Source organism: Ovis aries, chromosome 13 (genome assembly GCF_016772045.2).
Source record: "Ovis aries strain OAR_USU_Benz2616 breed Rambouillet chromosome 13, ARS-UI_Ramb_v3.0, whole genome shotgun sequence".
NCBI classification, from domain to species: Eukaryota; Metazoa; Chordata; class Mammalia; order Artiodactyla; family Bovidae; genus Ovis; species Ovis aries.
This window is the reverse complement of record NC_056066.1, coordinates 18,131,837-18,152,244: the sequence shown is the minus strand read 5'-3', so window position 1 is coordinate 18,152,244 and position 20,408 is coordinate 18,131,837. Positions and strand designations below refer to the sequence as shown.

General features: G+C 38.2%; 1 protein-coding gene across 28 annotated transcripts in view; it reads right to left on the bottom strand.

Moving 5' to 3' along the window:
• The window catches only part of PARD3 (par-3 family cell polarity regulator), a 569,666-nt gene that overhangs the window by 238,800 nt on the left and 310,458 nt on the right, over positions 1-20,408 (bottom strand). For 27 of the 28 annotated variants that reach the window (XM_027976558.2, XM_027976565.2, XM_027976560.2 and 24 more), the window contains 5 exons: positions 18,958-19,049; positions 16,667-16,750; positions 5,738-5,863; positions 4,397-4,776; positions 412-551 (listed from right to left, as the gene is read on the bottom strand). In XM_027976558.2, coding sequence (XP_027832359.2) covers positions 412-551; positions 4,397-4,776; positions 5,738-5,863; positions 16,667-16,750; positions 18,958-19,049 — 822 coding nt within the window. The remainder of the gene's footprint in view (positions 1-411; positions 552-4,396; positions 4,777-5,737; positions 5,864-16,666; positions 16,751-18,957; positions 19,050-20,408) is intronic. The other variant, XM_042230472.2, reaches the window with a different exon arrangement.

The following is a 20,408-nucleotide window of genomic DNA, read 5'->3' as shown; positions in this document are numbered from 1 at the left end:
CCAAATTTCCTTGTTCTTCTCATCAAGACACACTGTTTTCATTTACTTCATTTGTCTCTGCTCTGATTCCAGAGGAGATAACATTTCTATACTGCCAGACATAAATTTAAAGTCATCCAGAAATATAACCTAACAGACACTGTACTTACATAATGACAAATGTTATGTTATCTCATAAACCAAATGTCCAAGTAACTAAAAATTTATGAGTGAACTAAATGAAAGACATTTCTCATCAAATAACAAGGAGAAATGTAAAACTGAAGCGGAAAGACGTTGTTTTAAGATGCATAGTACTTCTAAAATATATAATTTAATTTCAAATTTTATGACAATGTTAGGAAAACCTTGACTGTTAAAAAGAGAGCTTTTCAAGAATTATGGAACTTGGGATGCAGAGAAGCCACTCACCTCTATGAGTCTATCACCAGCCTTCAGTCGGCCATCTTGGATGGCAGCACCCCTTGGGAGGATGTTTTTCACATAAATTGGTGCTGAGCCACCTATTGTTACATCCCTGGAAGTGATGCTGAATCCCAAACCTTCTGTACCTGAATGTATAACAGGCAAAAAAAAAAAAAAGGCGAGATTTCACAGGTAAATACACATAAAGGATTTGCTATTATTCTCTACTTCATCTTGACATTTTGTAATTTTCACTCAGGTATCCATTCCTTTTAATACTTTAAAAATTTTAATAGATTTTCAAAATAGACTAAATTGTAGCAGGTTTAAGTGGTACATATATGAAGATTCATTAGTCTAAGAAGAAATGGGAACATAGTCAGACAGGTGAAAATAATATACAAATATGCCTGCTGAATGTTTTTAAATCCTTGATTATGAAAATAAACAATTTCTCTACACACATACACACAGAAAACAAACCCTTCTGTTAAAATTCATAGCATCTCAAATATCAAGTGTTATTGTGCAATAATGGTATTCAGATTTGAAGGGCAGGCAGTAAAGAAAAGGAAGAGAACAAGTCCAGGGAGATGGAAAAGAAACAGTGAAATGTTTCTAGATATGGATAACAGGACCTCCCCAAACTGACAGGATAAACCATATTATCTTTGCCTCATTCTTTGCTAATTCACCTAAATCTTACCATGTATATTTCTTTAAAACAACAAAAGCAAATTGCCCATCTGACATCATAGCTACCAGGTCTGAGGATCACTATCTAATGCTTAAAGGTACTGAAACCAATGACACAATTACCCATCACTGTGCTGGTTTGTATAATTTCAATTCCAGGCTCTTTGGCAGCTTTCTCAAAAGGCACCCTTGTAAGTTCAACACAGTGAAAAGTTCAATGCAATAAGTTTAATATCAAAGAAACCAACAATGCAGCGAGTCAGAATAACTCAGGATAAAGTGTAGAGATAATGACAAATTTCTAATGATTCACAGAATTTTTATCTCTTCCAATGATGATTAATTTCTACCAGAGTTTCTTAAAGAGTTACTTTTTAAGGTATCGGGTTCAATTCCAGTTAAACTGACATGAGGACAAATACTTCTTCATAAAGGAAGAATAAAGAGATGTGTAAAGGGGTGAAAAATCTTTATAGAAGAATTCATTAATTGGATGTAGCACTCAGTAAAAAATGGGAAGTAAGGGTTTGAATCTCTAGGTAAACAAACATCCATGGGGAAATAAGTAAGAATAAAAATGTGGGTTAAAGAAGAAACAAAGTAGAAATGAGAAAAAAACATGGTACTTATAACAAAACCTACTGTAAATATTCTCAAATTCAAACAAAACATTCATTTACTTCAAGTCTGAAATCACTTTAATGTGCCTGGGCTGTTAATTTCTTAAGTCTTTTGTGAAGAGTTGAATGGCATATTGTCTACATGAAATTTTCCTAATTATTCTGCTGGGACTTTCCATATGTCTCTGTGCTTTCATGAAACTCTAATGACTTGCAATAACATTTATTAAGAAAATTCTAAATGATTCTCCTTCGGTAATATTAATTTCTATGAACTACAAAGACTGATTGTTATATGAACCGCAATACTATTAAAATATCAGCAATAACTCCTAAATCTGTAAGCCAAAAGTTCAGACAATGACCTTTCAAACAAAGATAAATAGATATCAATTTTCATTTAGCAAAGCCAACAAAACATTTTGCACTGACTGAAATAGATTACTGACCTTCTCCTCTGACTTTATTAAAAAGCTAATTTCTACAAAAGAGCAGGGTACTTGAGAATGCCAAAATGACAATAAATATTAAGAAATCATAATTATGGAAGGAAGTACACAGGGTCTATTCTCTTTTGACATGTTGTATGACATAGTTCCAGAATTATGCCAAAGAATCATTATAATGAAGCCTTTCCTTAGGATTGACCTCAGTTTATAAAGAGCTTCTGTCATTCAAATTATATCAGTTAACTCTGAACTGAATTTGAAGTTTAACACTGACAGACACTATGTTTTAGATGCACTTCCTTAAAAATGTTAAATGCAACAATAATAATCAGAAAAAATAGTATCTGTTAACTAGAATGAAAGCTTGTTCAACTTAAATCATTGAAGCATCTGTATGTAGTACTAATCTAAGACAATGAGCATTCTTTGTCACTGTTGTTTAGAGTGAACATAGCTTTTTTTTTTTTAATAAAATATTTGTAAGTACTGGCAGAATGCACAGGCAGTTTCTGCCTTTTGCCATACATTTTCATATTTAATAAATTAAAATCAAGCCAGATTCTATGAGGCTCCATATCAATTATATAACTCAAGGTCAGAAAAATGTTTAAAAGAAAACCATTATTTCTATTTTATGTTGATCGAGCATAATCTTTCTAAATTATCTTCTGTAACATATGTAATTAGCTTCTGTAATACATGTGATCATTTACTTTTAAATATTATCAAAATATTCATTTCTGTATTCAAAAGAGTGATTCTTTTAATGGCAAATAAAATTTCACTTCATTTAAAAAGTTCATACTAGATCACAAGGTGGTAATATAATAATTGTATGGGAAACTATAATTAAACAATGAATATGCCTATATCAGAGTAAAAAGGCAGAGATGCTGATGAACTAACATCTCTCTGACGATGGAAAATATTCTTCCTCAGTTGAGAGACCCCAAGCAGAATTTTATGTTGTATGCAACTCTATTCGTGTTCCTTGATATGCTTTTGCTTAAAAACCAAGTCCTGTCATTTACCTGATATTCCTATATTAGTGTCATTTACCTGATATTCCTATATTAACAGGAGGAAAAAGGTTTAAGCTGATATGATTCTGTATTTGCAAGGGGCTTCAAAAGTGGAGTGAGACTGTCAATTCCTGATCAGGTCAACCAAGTATTTGGAGGTTAAAAAAGCCAGTCACCAGAAAAAAGGCTTTTGTGGTTCTCATAAAGTCCAATTAAAGAGTATGATTTAGGAAGGAAATAGGAATCTCAGAGTTTACAGCATTAGAAACCCTACACCAGATGGAAAGAAGCATGGTCTCAGTGTCCGGATAGGGAAAAGGTTCTAGTAAGACTCTGCCACCAATGGCCACATGACTTGCAGCAATCACTCAACCTCTCTTGGGTTCCTTTCCAACTAACCGTGGGAGATGGTTGACCTCATAAAAGGAGAAACATTCTTTATAGTGACACCATTTTGAGGGACATGATTTAAAAACACATAAAAATGCTCAGCTAGAAGGGATGATTAATGGCAGTGTCTGGAGGGGACAGTGACAGGGAGTCAGAAAAGAGCCTAGCAGTTTGCTTGCTCTGAGTCATGGAGAAGGCCAGAGCAGACACACACGTCACCCAGCATGCAGGATTTCCTCATCTGCAGGTGGAGATCCTTACAAAACGCACTGATATACGGCATGGGTGAAGTATTAGCCAGGGCCACTCCAACTCTCCCTGGCACATTAAGAAAGGGAAGCCACAGGATATTCCAGAAGAACAGAAGACAAGGGGCCAGGGGCCTCCAGCATTCCACCAGGAATCGCCCATAGCTCCAAAGGAATCAGTCCCTTCTCATCGCCGCAAGACAGACCCAAAGTGGAAGAAGGGCCTCTAGTTCTCCTGGACATCAAATGGGGCACTCAAAGCAGTCACAGCCTCCCTGTTGCTTTGGGCTTGATGGTAACATCCTAAATCCCATTTCCTTCACTGTCAACAATTGTACTGCAGTCATAACCACTACCTCTTTCCTAGAAACATCAGGTTTAAAGCCTTATCCTCTGAACTTGTAGATGTAAATGTTTATACAGCAAAGGGAATCTGAAAAGCATAAAACAACACAATTTGAAATACTTTTTCTTTAAAAGTTATGTCAGTTGTAATAATGAGATAAGACTTCAGGTGCTTGGGGTTAGTTGACAGAAAGCTGACTTAGTGGGAAGATCAGTTGTACCTTTCTTGAGCTGGATGTTAAGCTTCTTGCCGATTTTTTTGGTGTTGTAACCACTGCTGGGACTGAACACAGGGTGTGCTGCCAGGGCCGGAGCGGCAGGCGGCTTTCCCGAGGGCTGTGCGCTCTGAGGTAGGAGTCGGGGGTGAGGGTCCGCGTGCTCGGGTGGGGGATTCAGCCGGGACGCCCTGGGCAGAGCCTGTGGCCCTGTGCTGGCCACGCCCCTGTGATCCACATGCTGGCTGTCGGGGCTGAAGCGGCTCGAGTAGTAATTGTTCCTCTCACTTTGGGACAGTTGTTCGTACTGCTCTTTATTGGCTGCGGGAACCACATGGAACCAAATGATGGATGTCCGCATGGCTTGGCGAAACATATGTTGTGCTCTGGGTTTGAGGAAGAATGGAAAGTTAGCAAAAAGAGACTGATGGACTCGAAGGTATTATGAACTTAATTAAGTATATGCATTAAGCAATGAGGATGGACAGACTTTGTCGAAACTAAAAACAACCCCAATATAAATTTTCATTCTCAAAAATGACAAAACTGTCTACAACTACTGTTGAAATGCTGGGTCCTGCACTGGCAATCATTCGGTTACACTGTAGCTTTAAGCATAAGAGGTATTATCATTTCAATATTAAGAGAAATTAAATATAGCCTCTCTACAACATTATCCAATAGGACTTTTAAAAATCATTATTAAGTACTTCCTTGCAAGGAGACCAATCGCGTTTTTAAAGAAACATACTTAAAAATACACTTAGAAAACTATATAAAGTGACTATTTATTTATCAGAAAAATTAAGCCAAGTCTCTACATGCAGAGCAGTTGGTTGCAGTGCAACTCCAAGACCAGGACAAGAAGCTCCTCTGTTTCATCTGAATCCCTAGTCAGGTCTTAAACTGGGTCCTCATGATTCCTGCTCATTCTTGCCTTACTTGATAGGAAATGGAGAATTTGTAGCTTTTTAATTGAATAAGGGCTTGAATCAAGATAAGGAAAATCTGCCTGCTTGTCATGTTATGTGTGAAAAAGTTGGTAGTGTGAGCTAAAAGTGTAATAAAAACTTGCAACCTGGTGAATTTTCTAGAAGGTGAGGAAGTTGCCAAATTGTAAAGCCTAAACTGGGCCCATAATATCTGAAGAAGTGCTGTTAGACTATAGTCTAATGGTAGTGATTACCTGGAGTTTGATGAAATTTTTAGAAGCTAGAGAATGGCAGAAAATTCCCCTTTCCAGCAGGAAGGCAAAGACCACAGACACGTGGTCCAAGGCACTCCCATCGCCTGCACTCTGTCATGCCTGACACAGAAAAGAGCAGCAATGAGGCAGCCCACACTTACTGTTCAAATCTTCTATTTCGAAGGTCGCCATCATTAATCCTGACAATGCAATCATTCTCATGAAAAAGGTTTTCTTGTTCAGCTTTACCACCTTTCTCCAATCGTTTTACTAATAACCCCAGGGTTCTGGAACATTAAGAATGCAAATTGTTACACATGTAATATTGCCACTATGCACAATACCCTACTGCTTTAATGTTGGTATTATATTTACAAAGACTGCCTAATAAAGGGGTGCATTAAATCACTATTCAGACATTTTAAAATAACACCAATACAAAAATCATAATGGCATAAATGGTGCATAGAAAGGGATCTTTTCAATAAATATGAGCAATTGTTTCTGGCGTGTCAGAGTCATGCTTCTGAAGTAAAGTGTACACTTCTCTCTATGCTTACAAATGCTCCCAACAGAGCCGGCCTAACGGCTCGGTGGCTGAGGCAGTGGGGAGAGTGAATGAGCATGGATTTGTGAGCAGTCTGGCAGTTTCCTGTTTCAAGCCAGCTGGTACAGTGCTGATGGCAAACCCATCTTTCCATGAAAGGAAAGGTAAGGAGGAGAAGCTCACCCTGGTGCATTGCACATTTGAGAAGGAGAATTGGGAAGATTTCAAAAATAGAAGAGTTTCCATTCCTGGCATCTGAATTTGATATTGCCTCATGTTCTGAATTTCAAAACTTGTTAGGTCTCCCAGAAGTACGTAATTTGTTGCCATTATTCCCTTCGGAAGAAAATAGGAAGCCAGGGACAAGTTCCAATCTTGGCAGTCACCATTCAGCTCTCAGAGTTAAGTCAAACTTGAAGTAGAAAGAAAAGCCTGAGTGAACTTTTAGAGACCAAGATGGGGATGGGGGACACTACTGCAAACATACTCGGTCTGGAGCACCAACTCCTTGACTGACAGGATGGACATTCCATATACCCCATAGAAATAGCAAACACTACATATGATCACAGCTTCATAAGTAACAGGAATCCTCACCTAGTTCTGATGCTCTGATTTACTTGACGGTTAGCATCTATTCTGTATCATGATCATGTTAAAATTTTTATGAATTTACTCTCGGTTTGTCCCCAGCTTAGATTTTCTTTCATAATCCTAGTATTTAGAGACACAAAAAATACCCATATGGAGACTAGCATTTAGAATCCTGCATAAAGTTGAAGACACCAAATTTCCAATCACCTATCTGTATTTTCCAACGGAATACAATCTGCAGTATGTACTGTACAACCTACTATATGTAGATACTGTGTGTAGATGCTCCAATAGATTGCATCCTTCTTTTAAACCTTTGAGGTAATTGTTGCTGTTGATCTCATTGTCCTGTCACTGTCACTTATACACACATCTTATCTCTACTGTTGCCCTGTCAGCTCCTAGAAAGTGGGGAACATGGGCCTGAGCTTGTAGTAAGGTCTTGACAACCGAAAACTGAATGAATAGGTGCTTAGGTTTATCTGAGGCAAACAAGTCTCCTAACAAGTTTTTGCAAAATAGAATAAATGAAACAAAATGCAGAATCAGATCCTCTTTTTCATGATGGTATCATTTATACCAAATACAGGACTGAGCTGAAATTCACTGAGGTGAAGGCCCTTTTGTTTTTTGGGTGTTATTCTACAGTTTAACCCTGTTTCTTTGATGAATATTTACTGAGTCACTATTGATGTCATTCTAATTTTTATTATTAAATATACTGAAGAGGCACAGTGTCTTACTATGGTTAAGTATACCTACCGCAAGAATTAAGAGGAGATGACGTTTAAATTGCCTTTTGGTCATGTTAATAATAGGGGATTAACATCCACTAGTGTAAGAGTCTAAGAAACTTGGTGACTAGTGAAAAATATGGCGTGGGTCATTGTTAGTTACTTGCCATCATATATTGGAACTAAATCAATATAAAAATCCTCTAAGCTCAAAGGTAAGAATATACTGACCCAGCTGCATGAGACTAGAGCTGTCAGAGTCCCTGCTTGGCAGGAAGTGATATCTTACTGGGCTAACCAAAGTGCACAGTAAATGTAAAGTGACTCCTAAAATGCACTCAAGCCCACAGTGTACCTTCCTAAGCTTCCCTATGATTTGTCAGTGTCTATGGGCTTCCCAGGTGGCTCAGTGGTCAAGAATCTACCTGCCAATGCAGGAGACACAAGTTTGGTCCCTGAGTTAATGGCAACCCACTCCAATATTCTTGTCTGGGAAATCCCACAGACAGAGGAGACTGGCAGGATACAGTCCATGAGGCCACAGAGTCAGCTCTGAAAGAGTGACTGAGCACACACACACGCATGGGCAAGTGAACAAAGTGTTCTATCCAGAGGCATCACGTCATCAAGATATACCCATGTCTCTGTTGAGTGGGACAAAATAACAAGAGAAATCAAACCGAATCACAGTTATTGGTAATAGTGGAGCCAGGAGCAGACACGAGGCCACTTTGCCATCCAAGCACCCACCTGAGAGCACAGCAGAGAGAAAAGATGACTCAGCCACCCACACGCAATCCTAACAGAACCACGACTTGGTACCACTTCTGTTGCTAAAAGCTGCCTCAAAGGACCAACAACAGTTCTTTCAAGTTCGTGTGTTCAGCCCCTGAGTAAAAGCATGGCCTACCAAGAGTCACTCCAGTTAATTAGTTTTTAATCAGTGAGATCATGAGCAATTTCTCAATACAGTTACAACATTGCTGTGATCTCAAGTGTCTAAAAATTATTATGTTTTTATATATTCTGAAATACTTTGTGTTTTCTGAAATAGAATATTTTTAGGGAAATGGAGAAAGTCAGACCAAGTTTAATGGAAATTACTTAGCAGGTAGCTAGTATCAGTCATTTGTTTAAATTTATGAATTTATTTCCAATAAAACCTTTCAGTATCTATAACAGTTTAAATAATCTAACTTGGAAATCTGTAATTTAATTCTACAAGTGGCATTAATATTCTTTAGATGAATAGGTCCATGGATTTATATTCATCTAGATAATCATTTTTCTTTTCTTAAATCTGCTTCCCCCCCACCCCTGCCCCATGGGAATCATTCCAGGATAATAACATACAGTAAAAAGGCCTGACATGCTTCATTCATGGAATCGCTTGTCTTTCTATATAAGCCCTCTTATACAACCAATTGCATCAGTAATCCTCACATACAGTAAAAATGCTACAAATCAAAAACAAGTATGCTATCATATTTACATGAAATACTGCCAAAGTTTATTAAATGAGGTTTTAGAATCCAACACTATTAAAGTAGTCGCAGAAACCTCAGAATCCTCTTTCACAGCACTAGAGACTAGAGAGCTGATGGGGTGGTTGAGGGTTGGGGGTAGAGGAGCAGAAAGGGAAAAATTTCACCCTGAGTGACACAGCAAGTGATCAGGGAAGCAACAGAACAGACTGAATTAAGGAGACGTTAGTAGCCTGCTGATTTCTAAGTACTTGACCACACTATTAGAATCATTCTCTTCAAAAGAATGGATTAACTGAAAAGGAAAATGGTACAATCCGCAAAATTATGCCATTTGGTTCACTAGGTGAAAATGATTACAAAAGGAATGGGAAGGAATGATCAAAAAAACTTCGCAGGAAAACTGAACTGATAACATGAAAGCCAAACAGAATGAAGAGGACCCTCTGAAGGGAAATCAATGGGAAGTAATAACAGAGATTTTCATCTTCCTGGAAAGTTGTGTCTGCTAGCAGAGACGTCTCCACCCCCTCCTGCCCACGAAAAGGCAGCCCAGATAGTATTCATAATTAGAAACAAATTTTAGGAGTCTGGTTTGCAAATTCAACCAGCAACTAGAATTCCCTCTAAAGGAATAAAGAAGTGAGTGCCGATGCTGTTGTGTTTCCCTTAACACTCTTATTAGAGAGAATAATTAAAGGTCGTGAAGGTCAGAGCGTTTTGGCATGACTCTGTGCCAGAGTAGAGAGTGGTTTTCCTTCTTGGCAGTCAGTACCAGAATTCCTTGTTAGGGGCAACCACTTTTCATCAGAAGAAACCGCTTTGCGAAAGACAGAAGAGTCAGGAGAGGGAGAAGAGGAGCCGGGCAGTGGGGAGGGGAGGTCGCTTGGGGAAAGGACCAGGGGCAAAGCACCAGCCTGACTGTGCTGGCAGGTGCAGGAGGACCAGCAGGTCATGAGTAACACAGCAGGGAGGTCAGCGCTGGGAAGCCACAACATCAGGGCTCCCGGCTACACAGGGCAGCACCTCTCCACCTCCTGCATGAATTTAATGTGAACCCGACTTGGCAAGATGCTTTCTGGGCAAGTGGATTTCTTCTGGTAAACTGAAAACATCCCCAAAACTACCGCCCTTCCCTGGTCCCTCTATCTTTTCAAAAATTTAGGGGAAAACACACTATGTCTGCTATGTACAAATCCCACTTCTGAATGAATTTCCTACATTAAAAAATATGTAAATACACACATATTTCTTTGAAGTCTTTCACCATGGCTTCTGTACAATGTTTCTTACCCCCAAAGGGGGCAAAGAAGGAGAACACAGCCCCAGAGAGCCAGCCATGGAAAGGCAGCATCTCTGTACATGATTTTGGATGCATAATTAGAAATTTAACTGCTTAGATTATATTAAGGATTGCACCACTACATTTTTACAAGGTTCATTAGCCTAATTATACACTTAATTAAAACAAACTCAGTCACACATGTTAACATTTTCAATCCTAAGTATAAATTACAGCCAATGATAAAACTGAAAATAAGTAACAAATGTTTTATTGACATCTAAATTGGCTGAGTAAGTGTGAGTTTTGCTTTGATAACGTAAACTCCCACAACTGCCACCCAGCTGTATGGAAATGATCATAATTCATCTTAATAAAAGCTGACACAGTGTAAACACCACAACTACAGCAAAAGCAGAGAAGGCATGAGCAGAATGAGCTCCCAGCAGCAGGACCCTCTCCCCTCACTGAGCCCGGGACAATGGGCTGGCAATGACCTACATTCAATCCCTCAGAACCACAGTAAGAACTCCAAGTTAATATAGCCTTTAGTGGATGAGATAAAGTGGACCAAAACATGGTAAAGTGAAAATAGAGAATTCCTTAAAATAAGGGCAGAAATAATAGGCATCATACTACTACATTTTAAAAAGCAAGTTTTATCTAAATGTAAAATACAACTTTTCTCTCTAAAACAAATGCATTTAATATGTCCCCTTGATCTGAACAAAATGAATCTGCAGCTGAGAATGAACAACTGAAGTCTTCCAGACAAAAGGATACAGATTCAGTAAATAAATTGTATTTTTGGGGAGATGAATGGAAATAGAGTACTCAAAGTGCAAGAGGATATTTATTCTTTTAAAAGTGAATATTCAACTTAAAAACTCTAAAGTGAACTGAAACATACAAGCCTCAAATAAAGTTATTCTTAACACCTGAGCTGTCTCCATGAAATTCAAATCGGCTGTAATTCTTCATTAACAAATACACCTAACTACCTAAATAAGTGTGTACTGAAATTCTCAAACTTAGGATGTAAGAGTAAATTTTCATCCCATATTCATGATAGAAGAGATCATTTTGAAATCATATTCCACTATTATACAGTCTCATTAGCACTTGCCTAGACAACCAGACCCAAAGAATTGATGCTTTTGAACTGTGGTGTTGGAGAAGACTCTTGAGAGTCCCTTGGACTGCAAGGAGATCCAACCAGTCCATCCTAAAGGAGATCAGTCCTGGGTGTTCACTGGAAGGACTGATGCTGAAGCTACAACTCCAATACTTTGACCATCTGATGCGAAGAGCTGACTCATTGGAAAAGACCCTGATGCTGGGAGCGATTGGGGGCAAGACAAGAAGGGGATGACAGAGAGATGGTTGGATGGCAATACGACTCGATGCACATGAGTTTGGGTGAACTCCAGGAGTTGGTGACGGACAGGGAGGCCTAGCGTGCTGCAGTTCATGGGGTTGCAAAGAGTCAGACACGATTGAGTGACTGAACTGAACTGAACTGAGACAACCAGAACACCCAGCATTTGGAGGTAATCTTAAAGCACATTACAGGTAGATAAGTGGAAGGTGAAATGTCAACACCATTCTTATTATATTAGCTGCCACTGCCAAATACCTCACTAAAGGAATTTTACACGCGTTTTGTAAGTTTCTGTATTTTCTTATTTAAACCATACAAAGTCACAGGAGTGTCCCAGCCTTCAAATATGAAGACTGAGGCTAAGTGAAGGAAACCTGCTCAGGCCACACTTACTCAAAAGACAGAGCCAGGAACTGTCCCAAGTATCTGTGGCCTCAAAAAAGGTGCATCAAAATGCATCTCTTAGCCTGGACTATTCCTAACAAGCCCTTGGCCAATAACATGAAGACTCAGCATGTAGTTAAGGCCATCACTGTCTGCCACAAAGAGGGGAGACAGCACAGGCAACTGGGAATTCTGGAAAGAAGATGAGCTTTCTGATTTTGATGTCTTATGCTACAAAAAGTAATATAATAAAGGTTCAGTGACCTAAGAGTTAAAACTAACACTATTTATAACTCATGTAAGTATTAGAGGAGTCAAGTTCATAGAATTTCACTGAATTATTAGGTAGATGAGTATTTTTCTTAAGACCTTCCAAATATGTCTAGTAACTTTTATACAGAATAGTTAAACCTTAATAAACACTTTTTTGAGACAAAAATTATTCAATTATGTCCATTACACAAAAGAGACAGAGAAGCAGGCTGCACTTTATTAAGAATAATATGCTTTAAAAAATAAAATAAAGAATAAAATTTAATTTAAAAAAGAATAATATGCTTTAGCCATATGTGTTTCCATACGGGAAAAGAATAAGAATGTCTTCTATAAGTTAGACTGGGACCAAATAGAAGAATAATAGCTAGTCTAAAAAATAATGCAATGGTATTTCTCGAAACCCTTCAACAATTTCTCTACTATTTACAGAATGAAGTCTCACAGGCCATTCATAAAGTGCTTTCTAAGAGCCATTTCCAATACACTCTGTTTCGAATCATTATTTCTCAGCAAATCACACACATTTGTATGGAACATCTTCCTTTCGTATATCCTCTTCCAGGAAAGAAGATCTTTTCAGACATCACTAGCATTAAGTCGTATATTTCCTTTAAAGAACAGATCAAGTTCCGTTGCTTCAAACCTCCACTTCCTCTAAATCCTACCACACACGCGCATCAGGTTCTTTGGACACATAGTATAGATCTCTTTATATAGTACATATTTCTCAGTTAGACTTTAAGTCCCTTAAAACTACAAAATCTTATTATTTCATAAGCCCAGCCCCTATTTCAGAATATACATTTTATCTTGCTTTCTAAATATTTAATATTACAACACAATCATATTCCTAAGTAATTGGAAAGGCTTGGGAAACCTCATTAACATCAAGCCAGGATACATCCTTATTGTTTTATTTCTAATGTACCTTAGATATTTATTTTTATATGTATTTTATTTCGATAGCAATGCAGAGTTAGTAGGGATAGTCAAAGTAAGCTTCGCTGAGCAATACTGTTGGGCTAGGTCCTAGAAATATAAAAAATTTCAACATGAAACATGGTTTTTCTGCCAAAGGAAATGACAATTACTTGGCAGAGCCTTCCTGAAAGTAGTAGCACTTGTGATTTAAATAAGGAGGTTATGTTTGACATTTAAAATCAAGAGGAAATGAAATTATATGTGTGAAGTGAAAATTGATTTCAAGGTAGCGAAACTGTGAATAAAGAATTCTGGGTGGGGATCAGCTAATTTTATATTTTTGAATAAAATACAGGATGATAACTAGAGAAAAACAGAGCATCAAGGGATATCAACACAGTGTCTCCTGTGCAGCCGCTTGTCTCCATTTTTAATACCCAAAGCAATGGCTGGGGTAGGGGAGCCACAAGCCCGTTGTCACTAAAGAACATTCAACCCACTCTAGAAAATGGCCTCTTTAAAATTGATCCAGCAGAATCTTTATTCAAAAAACTTCATTAACGACAGGCCAAAATAATACTGAATACATAAGTAGCTTTAAACATTTCTCTAACATTGACTTCACATTTTTTTCCTATTTCCCTGAATTATGTTTGATATTTGAGATGTTTCGCATCGAGTTTCTTCTCTGTAGGATGTGTGATTCCAATTCTGTACTGTTCCTTAAAACTTTCTGACTTTGAAACGGAAATCAGAAAGCAATACTGACATGTATATGTCACTTTTAGAAAAATAAGTATTCAGTAAGCGTTATTCAATTAATTACATTTCCAAAACTGAGAGGGGGCCAAGTATGACTGGAATTTTGCACAAAGAAACTTATTCTCAGAAATTTCAACTTATATCCCACAAATATGTATTCTTTTATTTCCACTGGATAACATATGCAATTTCTTCACGAGTTCCACTTAATTTCCTCCTTTACACTATTCTGCATTGCTTAATTTGCCCTCACAGTCACCATGGAGCTGATGTAGCTTCCTTCACAAAGTGTCATCTCAATTAAAATCATCTTCTACAACAAGCCAGCTTCAGTTACCTAATTCAGACAACCACTCCCCATCAACTCACAATGTCGGCATTTATCACATAATTATAATAGTGTGAGTTCCTGGCTATCACTCCATCTTGACTGCACATCCCTGGAGAGAGACCATGTCCCATTCATCCTTGTTTCCCAACACCTAACACAGGAACCGTCACTCAGTAATGCTTGGGAAGGTTTCTGACAGACTGGGAAGAATGTACTTGTCAGCATTTCGGAGAACAAGGGAGATGGGTGTGTCTGGCTCCTGAAGATCGGAGGCTAGGATTCTGGAGGAGCCCTCCTGTTGCTCTCTGCATTTTCCGCCTCACTCCAGAGAACCAGGAATGTCAAGACAATGAGGAAGCTCAAAGACACATTACAGGTGTTAGGGGGAAAAAATTCTGCTCCGTTTTCAAAATTGCTGATGCCTAGAAAGGGTTTATAAAGAATCTCATTGTCTTAATCTCTTTGTCCCTTGTACAAGAATGCTGTACAGGATTTTCTTCATTACATTGCCAAATCAACAGGGATTAAAAATGACACCTAGTTCTGCAAAGGGATCCTTGTCTAGTTGAATGAGTTCTGTATATCAAAATGAAATGCCATGGTAACCAGTAAAAATACCTTCCACTGAATTAATCTGCAGTAGATTAATTTTTCTATCTTACAGTTTTTTTGCTTTAGGCTTTTTACCTATTTTATCCCAATATCCTTTCACACAATGCCATAGAATATGTGTAATAAATGACAGAAAATAGCATGTTTGAAATATTGGTTCAAAGCTGGTCTATACACAATTAAGTCTCAGTTGTGATGAGTTATATTCCACAAGCAGTTAAAGGCACACTAGTATTGGGAAGCTATCATTCATGCACTTTACCCTCTTAGCTTATTTTTGTACTCATCAAATAAATGGAAAAGGGATTTAACTTCTCAGATCATTTAAGATTATAATTTTTAAAGGAGATAAAGGCAAGGGCCATTTTGAAAACAACTGAGCTCATTTAAATGAAAGTTCTTTGATGAAAGTTCAATGTTTCTCTAGAGTTTTAAAAAAAGAAGAAGAAAAGAAGGGAAAAAAGTAAAAGTGGTCATAAGTCTGTGAATTTAACACCCCGCTCTCAATTCCAGGAGAATTTCACATCTTGTTAGATAACGCTCATTTTCAAGCCTCCTACTCCAGCAGAGTTCTAGGTAAATCAATGCATCAGCTTCCAGACCTTCCATAAAGCATGTGCATTACCAGAAACATGAAGTCTGGACACAGCACGGTCAGGAACATACACTAGGAAGGTGGTACAGCTGTTCAAACACTTATTTTAAAAAATTAAACAGATAATTCAGTCACATGCCTGTAATTGACATTCCAATGTCTCTTACAACATACTAGATCCTTATAATTCTTTGGCAAGAGTTGAAAGAATGTTCTATGTTCTCACTCGCTGGCCTAAGGCGACTTTCCAGCTCCCTGTTTTCTTTTCCCAGCATAAAGGAAGTTTAAAAATAAATAGATAAAGGGATAACAATAAAAGGAAGAAGTTCAAACTAAAAAGCCAAATAGATCATAAATATGTTTCAGCTGGTAATAACTAAATAGGTAAATAAGAGAGGATGAGATTAAACCTCAAAGGTTAATGCCTCTCCCCAAGCCCCAGGAGGAGGCAGTATTTCATGGATGATGAAAGGCTCATCAAACATTTGATTAGTTGATGTGATTAGCTGCAAAATCAGTTCTTAGTATTTGAATATGTATAAAACAAACAATAATTCTTTCATTGAAAACAAGCAGCAGGGTAAAAGAAACTCATTTAACATTTGACATTTTTAAGGATACATGTTCTATGAAGTAATGAAGTCATACTAACAGTGCAAAACTGTGCCATTTGGGTGGGCAGATTGAAGAGGAGACACAGATCACATGGGAGGAAATAAATCTATAGCTTCTCTAACTTAAAAATTTTAGAACACAATTACAAAAATCATTTAAAATTAAAGAACTAAACAGACATATAAAATTTTCAATGAATCATTTTCTATGTTATCCAGGTAACTTATACTGGATACATGTTTTCCAGGAAAATGCTTGAAGAACTTCCTTACCTTTGCACATTCAGCTGGAGTTCTGGCAATAAAGGCTATCATCAGTTTGCAGCGTAGTAAAATGTTTGCATGGATGTGATGAACAATAAAATTATTAGAATAATTTAAATGCCCGATTTCTTCATCAGCCTAAGTGCTTTTGTGATTATGATGCATACGTGTGAAGGAAGGCACGGTGGCCCGCAAATGAAGAGGCTTCTATTAAGCATACGCTAACTCAACACTACTCTACATCTGAGCATAAATGAAGATAAAACACTGTACATTAGGATTCAATTAAAAACCTGCAAGATACGTTACCTGCCGCCTCGAGCACTGAAAGGCACTACATGGATTCCCAGAGGCCCTCCATCGTTGGGGACTTGTACGAGCTTTACCATATCACTGTGAGACAATGATGAATGAGGGAGCATGAACATGTACTGTCACAAACCAAAACCAAACCAAACCAAACACAAAACTGCAACGGCACAGACACACGGTGAACAACAAAAGAGACAAAACAAAAATTCCAAGGGGCACACACGCATATACATTCACATTCTGGAAGAGAAGCATGGTGATGAAAGCACATTCAACACTACATACCGGCACGCTAGTCTGATGGCATGGGAAGGGAGCAATCATCAGAAATAACTACATTAAAAATCACCCAGGACATTGCTCTTCTGTATACTCCAAGTCCACATTTTGTAATCAGATCTCTAGACTTGCACTGAAAGTTTCCCATTCTAATATCTAATCAAGGATTACGAAGACTAACGGGCTAAAGATGTTTCCATTGCACAGCACTTTATAATTTACAAAGCGCTTCTGAGCAGGTCATCTCATTGATCCTTCCAATAGTCCAGTAAGGGCACAGCTCTGCCCCTGCAGGTAGCCGTCCAGATAGGATGCCACCACCCTTACTCCTAACACCCTACCTGCTGTAAGCTCACTGCTCACGCCGGTGACACAACCCCAGTGGGCACCCATGAAAAATCCAACAATTGCCTTAAGAGTGTTTGTAACTGAACTCTAAAAGTCTTCACACTATTTATATGAAGTTACATGACTTCATTTGCAGACGTCTACTACATAACTACAGTACTTTAATATGAATATCATAAGCCCAAATTTACTGCAAATTGGTGTAACCTGGAGAATGTAAATTTTCTAAACCATTTCAATGAGATTTCACTTTCTTTGTTGGTATTTCTGTGGGTATGAGCACGGCACAGAAATCTAAACAGTACTGATCCAATGATCAATATTTGGAAATACTATTTCAACTAGATATTAGGTATCTAGTTTAAGGAAACCTGGACAAACATAAGTAACTACCAGTGGACTTGATCAGGATCCCAGGACAGTTCTTATGCACTGGAAAATGCCAATACTTCAACTGTATGCCTTAAATAAAAACCTGAGGTAATCCTATGTACTATAAGTGCCCTGGTTATGTAATACAAAGACTCAAGAAAAAGATTGGAATATCAAACAAATCAAAATTGAAAATATGTATATAGATTAAATCATATACACTACTTAGGACATTAGTTAATATCCTAATTAGCTAAATTAAAATTTTGTCATATTGCAAAATATTTACTAAAGTAATACTATTTACATGGATATTTAATTTTTTAATGTTTTCATAGAATGTCCTAAGATGCTATTTCAGATATCATTAATAGCATTTGAACATCTATTTAATGTCTGTTTGTCAACTAAGGATAGTATGGTATTTTTAATGCATTTATTTATTTCATAGTCTTTCTCAAAAGAATTACAACGGGACAAATATTTCTTAAATGTAATTACTTAGAGAGCACTGGGTGCTGAATATCCAAGTATAATCTGATTTGGGAGTCTGTTTAATTTCACTGAGAAAATTCTTATAACCCTTTCTTGGAAAACCAAGAAAAGACAAAATTCAGAGTGTAATTATTAATATCACCACCCCCAACTTTTACCCAAAGTCAAAGAAAAAATTTAGAAATGGCTGCTCTAAGGTAACTCAAAGTCTTAAAAACATCTTCCATTCAAACCTGACGTTATTTAAGATAATTGCAAAGCTGTGACAATATATGGAAGCTTTTCTTTGACCTTTGATACTTAAAATCATGTTCAAGGTCCCTAACCTCTTATAAGGTCCCCATCAAATATCTTGATAGATTCTATTTCTTCAAGCCAGTAAAACATATACTAAAATGACTAATGCTTACCTGATCCAGCTAGTTTTTCAAGTATGTCTACAATATCTTTGTCAACTTGGCAAAGTTGAAAAACAAACAAAACACTGACATACAAAAGCAAACTGAAAGCAGTGACAGTGCCGTGAGCATGACAAACGTTTTCAATCAAACACTGCTTCAAACTACCATTTAATAGTATTTGCCAAGGCATGGAACCCAGCAGGAACCTGTGAATTTCCATGCTATAGCTCTTACATTATACCATTAACTCAGTAGATGAAAGATGCTCTTTGGAAAACAAACCAGTGCAAAGCGTGTTTTAAATAAGCACAGACATTCCGCATGCCATACGCTTTCGGAATACTTGCTGCCGTCAGTGAAGCTACAGCTTAGCTGAAACTGTCAGTAACTTACTCCAGAGAGAAGTTGGGGATGTTCTCCACACCAGTGTCGGCATGGCCCACGGGTTCCACGCGACTGCTGTCCTCCTCTGCGACATCCTCATCCTAAACAGAGAGAAGCACACCCTGGGTCAGGTTTCTCCTTAGAAAGCGCATGAGAAGCAACTGGATAAAACTGGAGTCTAACAGGCATTATGATCACGTTAACTACATCGCTCGTCTAGTGAGGATGGCCTTTAGTGATAGCATGGGTTTGAACATGTGAAAAGTTGTATTTGAAAGCAGTAAGTCTCCCGAGTTAGTATATCCCAGGGGGTAAACAAGATGCCTCTGCAATAAGGAAAGAAAACATTAGGACTTATACCTATGTTAACTTCTTATTGTTTTTACTCCACCTTTTGATATATTTAATGCGTAAAAATCAGACCCAAGGTAGCGGAGACAGACATGCACTCATCTTCTCATGTGAGAATACCAAAATTGTAACTAGCCACTGAACAACCACCAACAACCATTGTAACTAGCAACCAACAACCATACAGAAGAATGGTGGAACCCACTGAAAAGAGATGCCCCACAATCAAGGGCAAAGGAGAAGCTGCAACAAGATGGTAAGAGGGACCCAATCACATTTAAACTCAAACCTCATACCTGCCAGAGACGGTTGGAGGACACAAACAGAACCTGTGTGCACCAAGACCAAGGGAAGGAGCAGTGACTCCCACAGGAGACTGCGGCAGACCTGCCTTTGAGTGTTTGAGGGTCTCCTGCAGAGGCATGAGTCAGCAGTGGCCTGCCACAGAGACAGAGGCTCTAGCAACAGCAGTCCTGGGGTCCCAGCGTATGGTATTAAGTCATCTTGAAGGAGGTGACCATTAGCTACACAATAGAGCCGCCAGGCGGGCGAGTCACAAACTGGAGAACAGCTATACCAAAGAAGTTCTCATACTAATGGGAAAGTTCTAAATCTCACAACCGACTTCTCTCACACCTGTACGTGACTACTGGAAAAACCGTACCTTTGACTATATGGACCTTTGTCAGCAAAGGGATGTCTCTGCTTAATACAGTCTATGTTTGTCGTAGCTTTTTTTCCCAAGGAGCAAGTGTCTTTTAATTTTATGGCTGAAGTCACTGTCCCCAGTGATTTTGGAGCCCAAGAAAATAAACTGTCACTGTTTCCATTTTTTCCTCATCTATATGTCATGAAGTGATGGGACCAGATCCCATGATCTCTGTTTTTTGAATGTTGAATTTTAAGCCAGCTTTTCTACTCTCCTCTTTCACCTTCATCAAGAGGCTCTTTAGTTCCTCTTCACTTTCTGCCATTCACGTTGTGTCATCTGCAAATCTGTTGCTGCTGCTGCTGCTGCCAAGTCGCTTCAGTTGTGTCCGACTCTGTGCAACCCCATAGATGGCAGCCCACCAGGCTCCCCCATCCCTGGGATTCTCCAGGCAAGAACA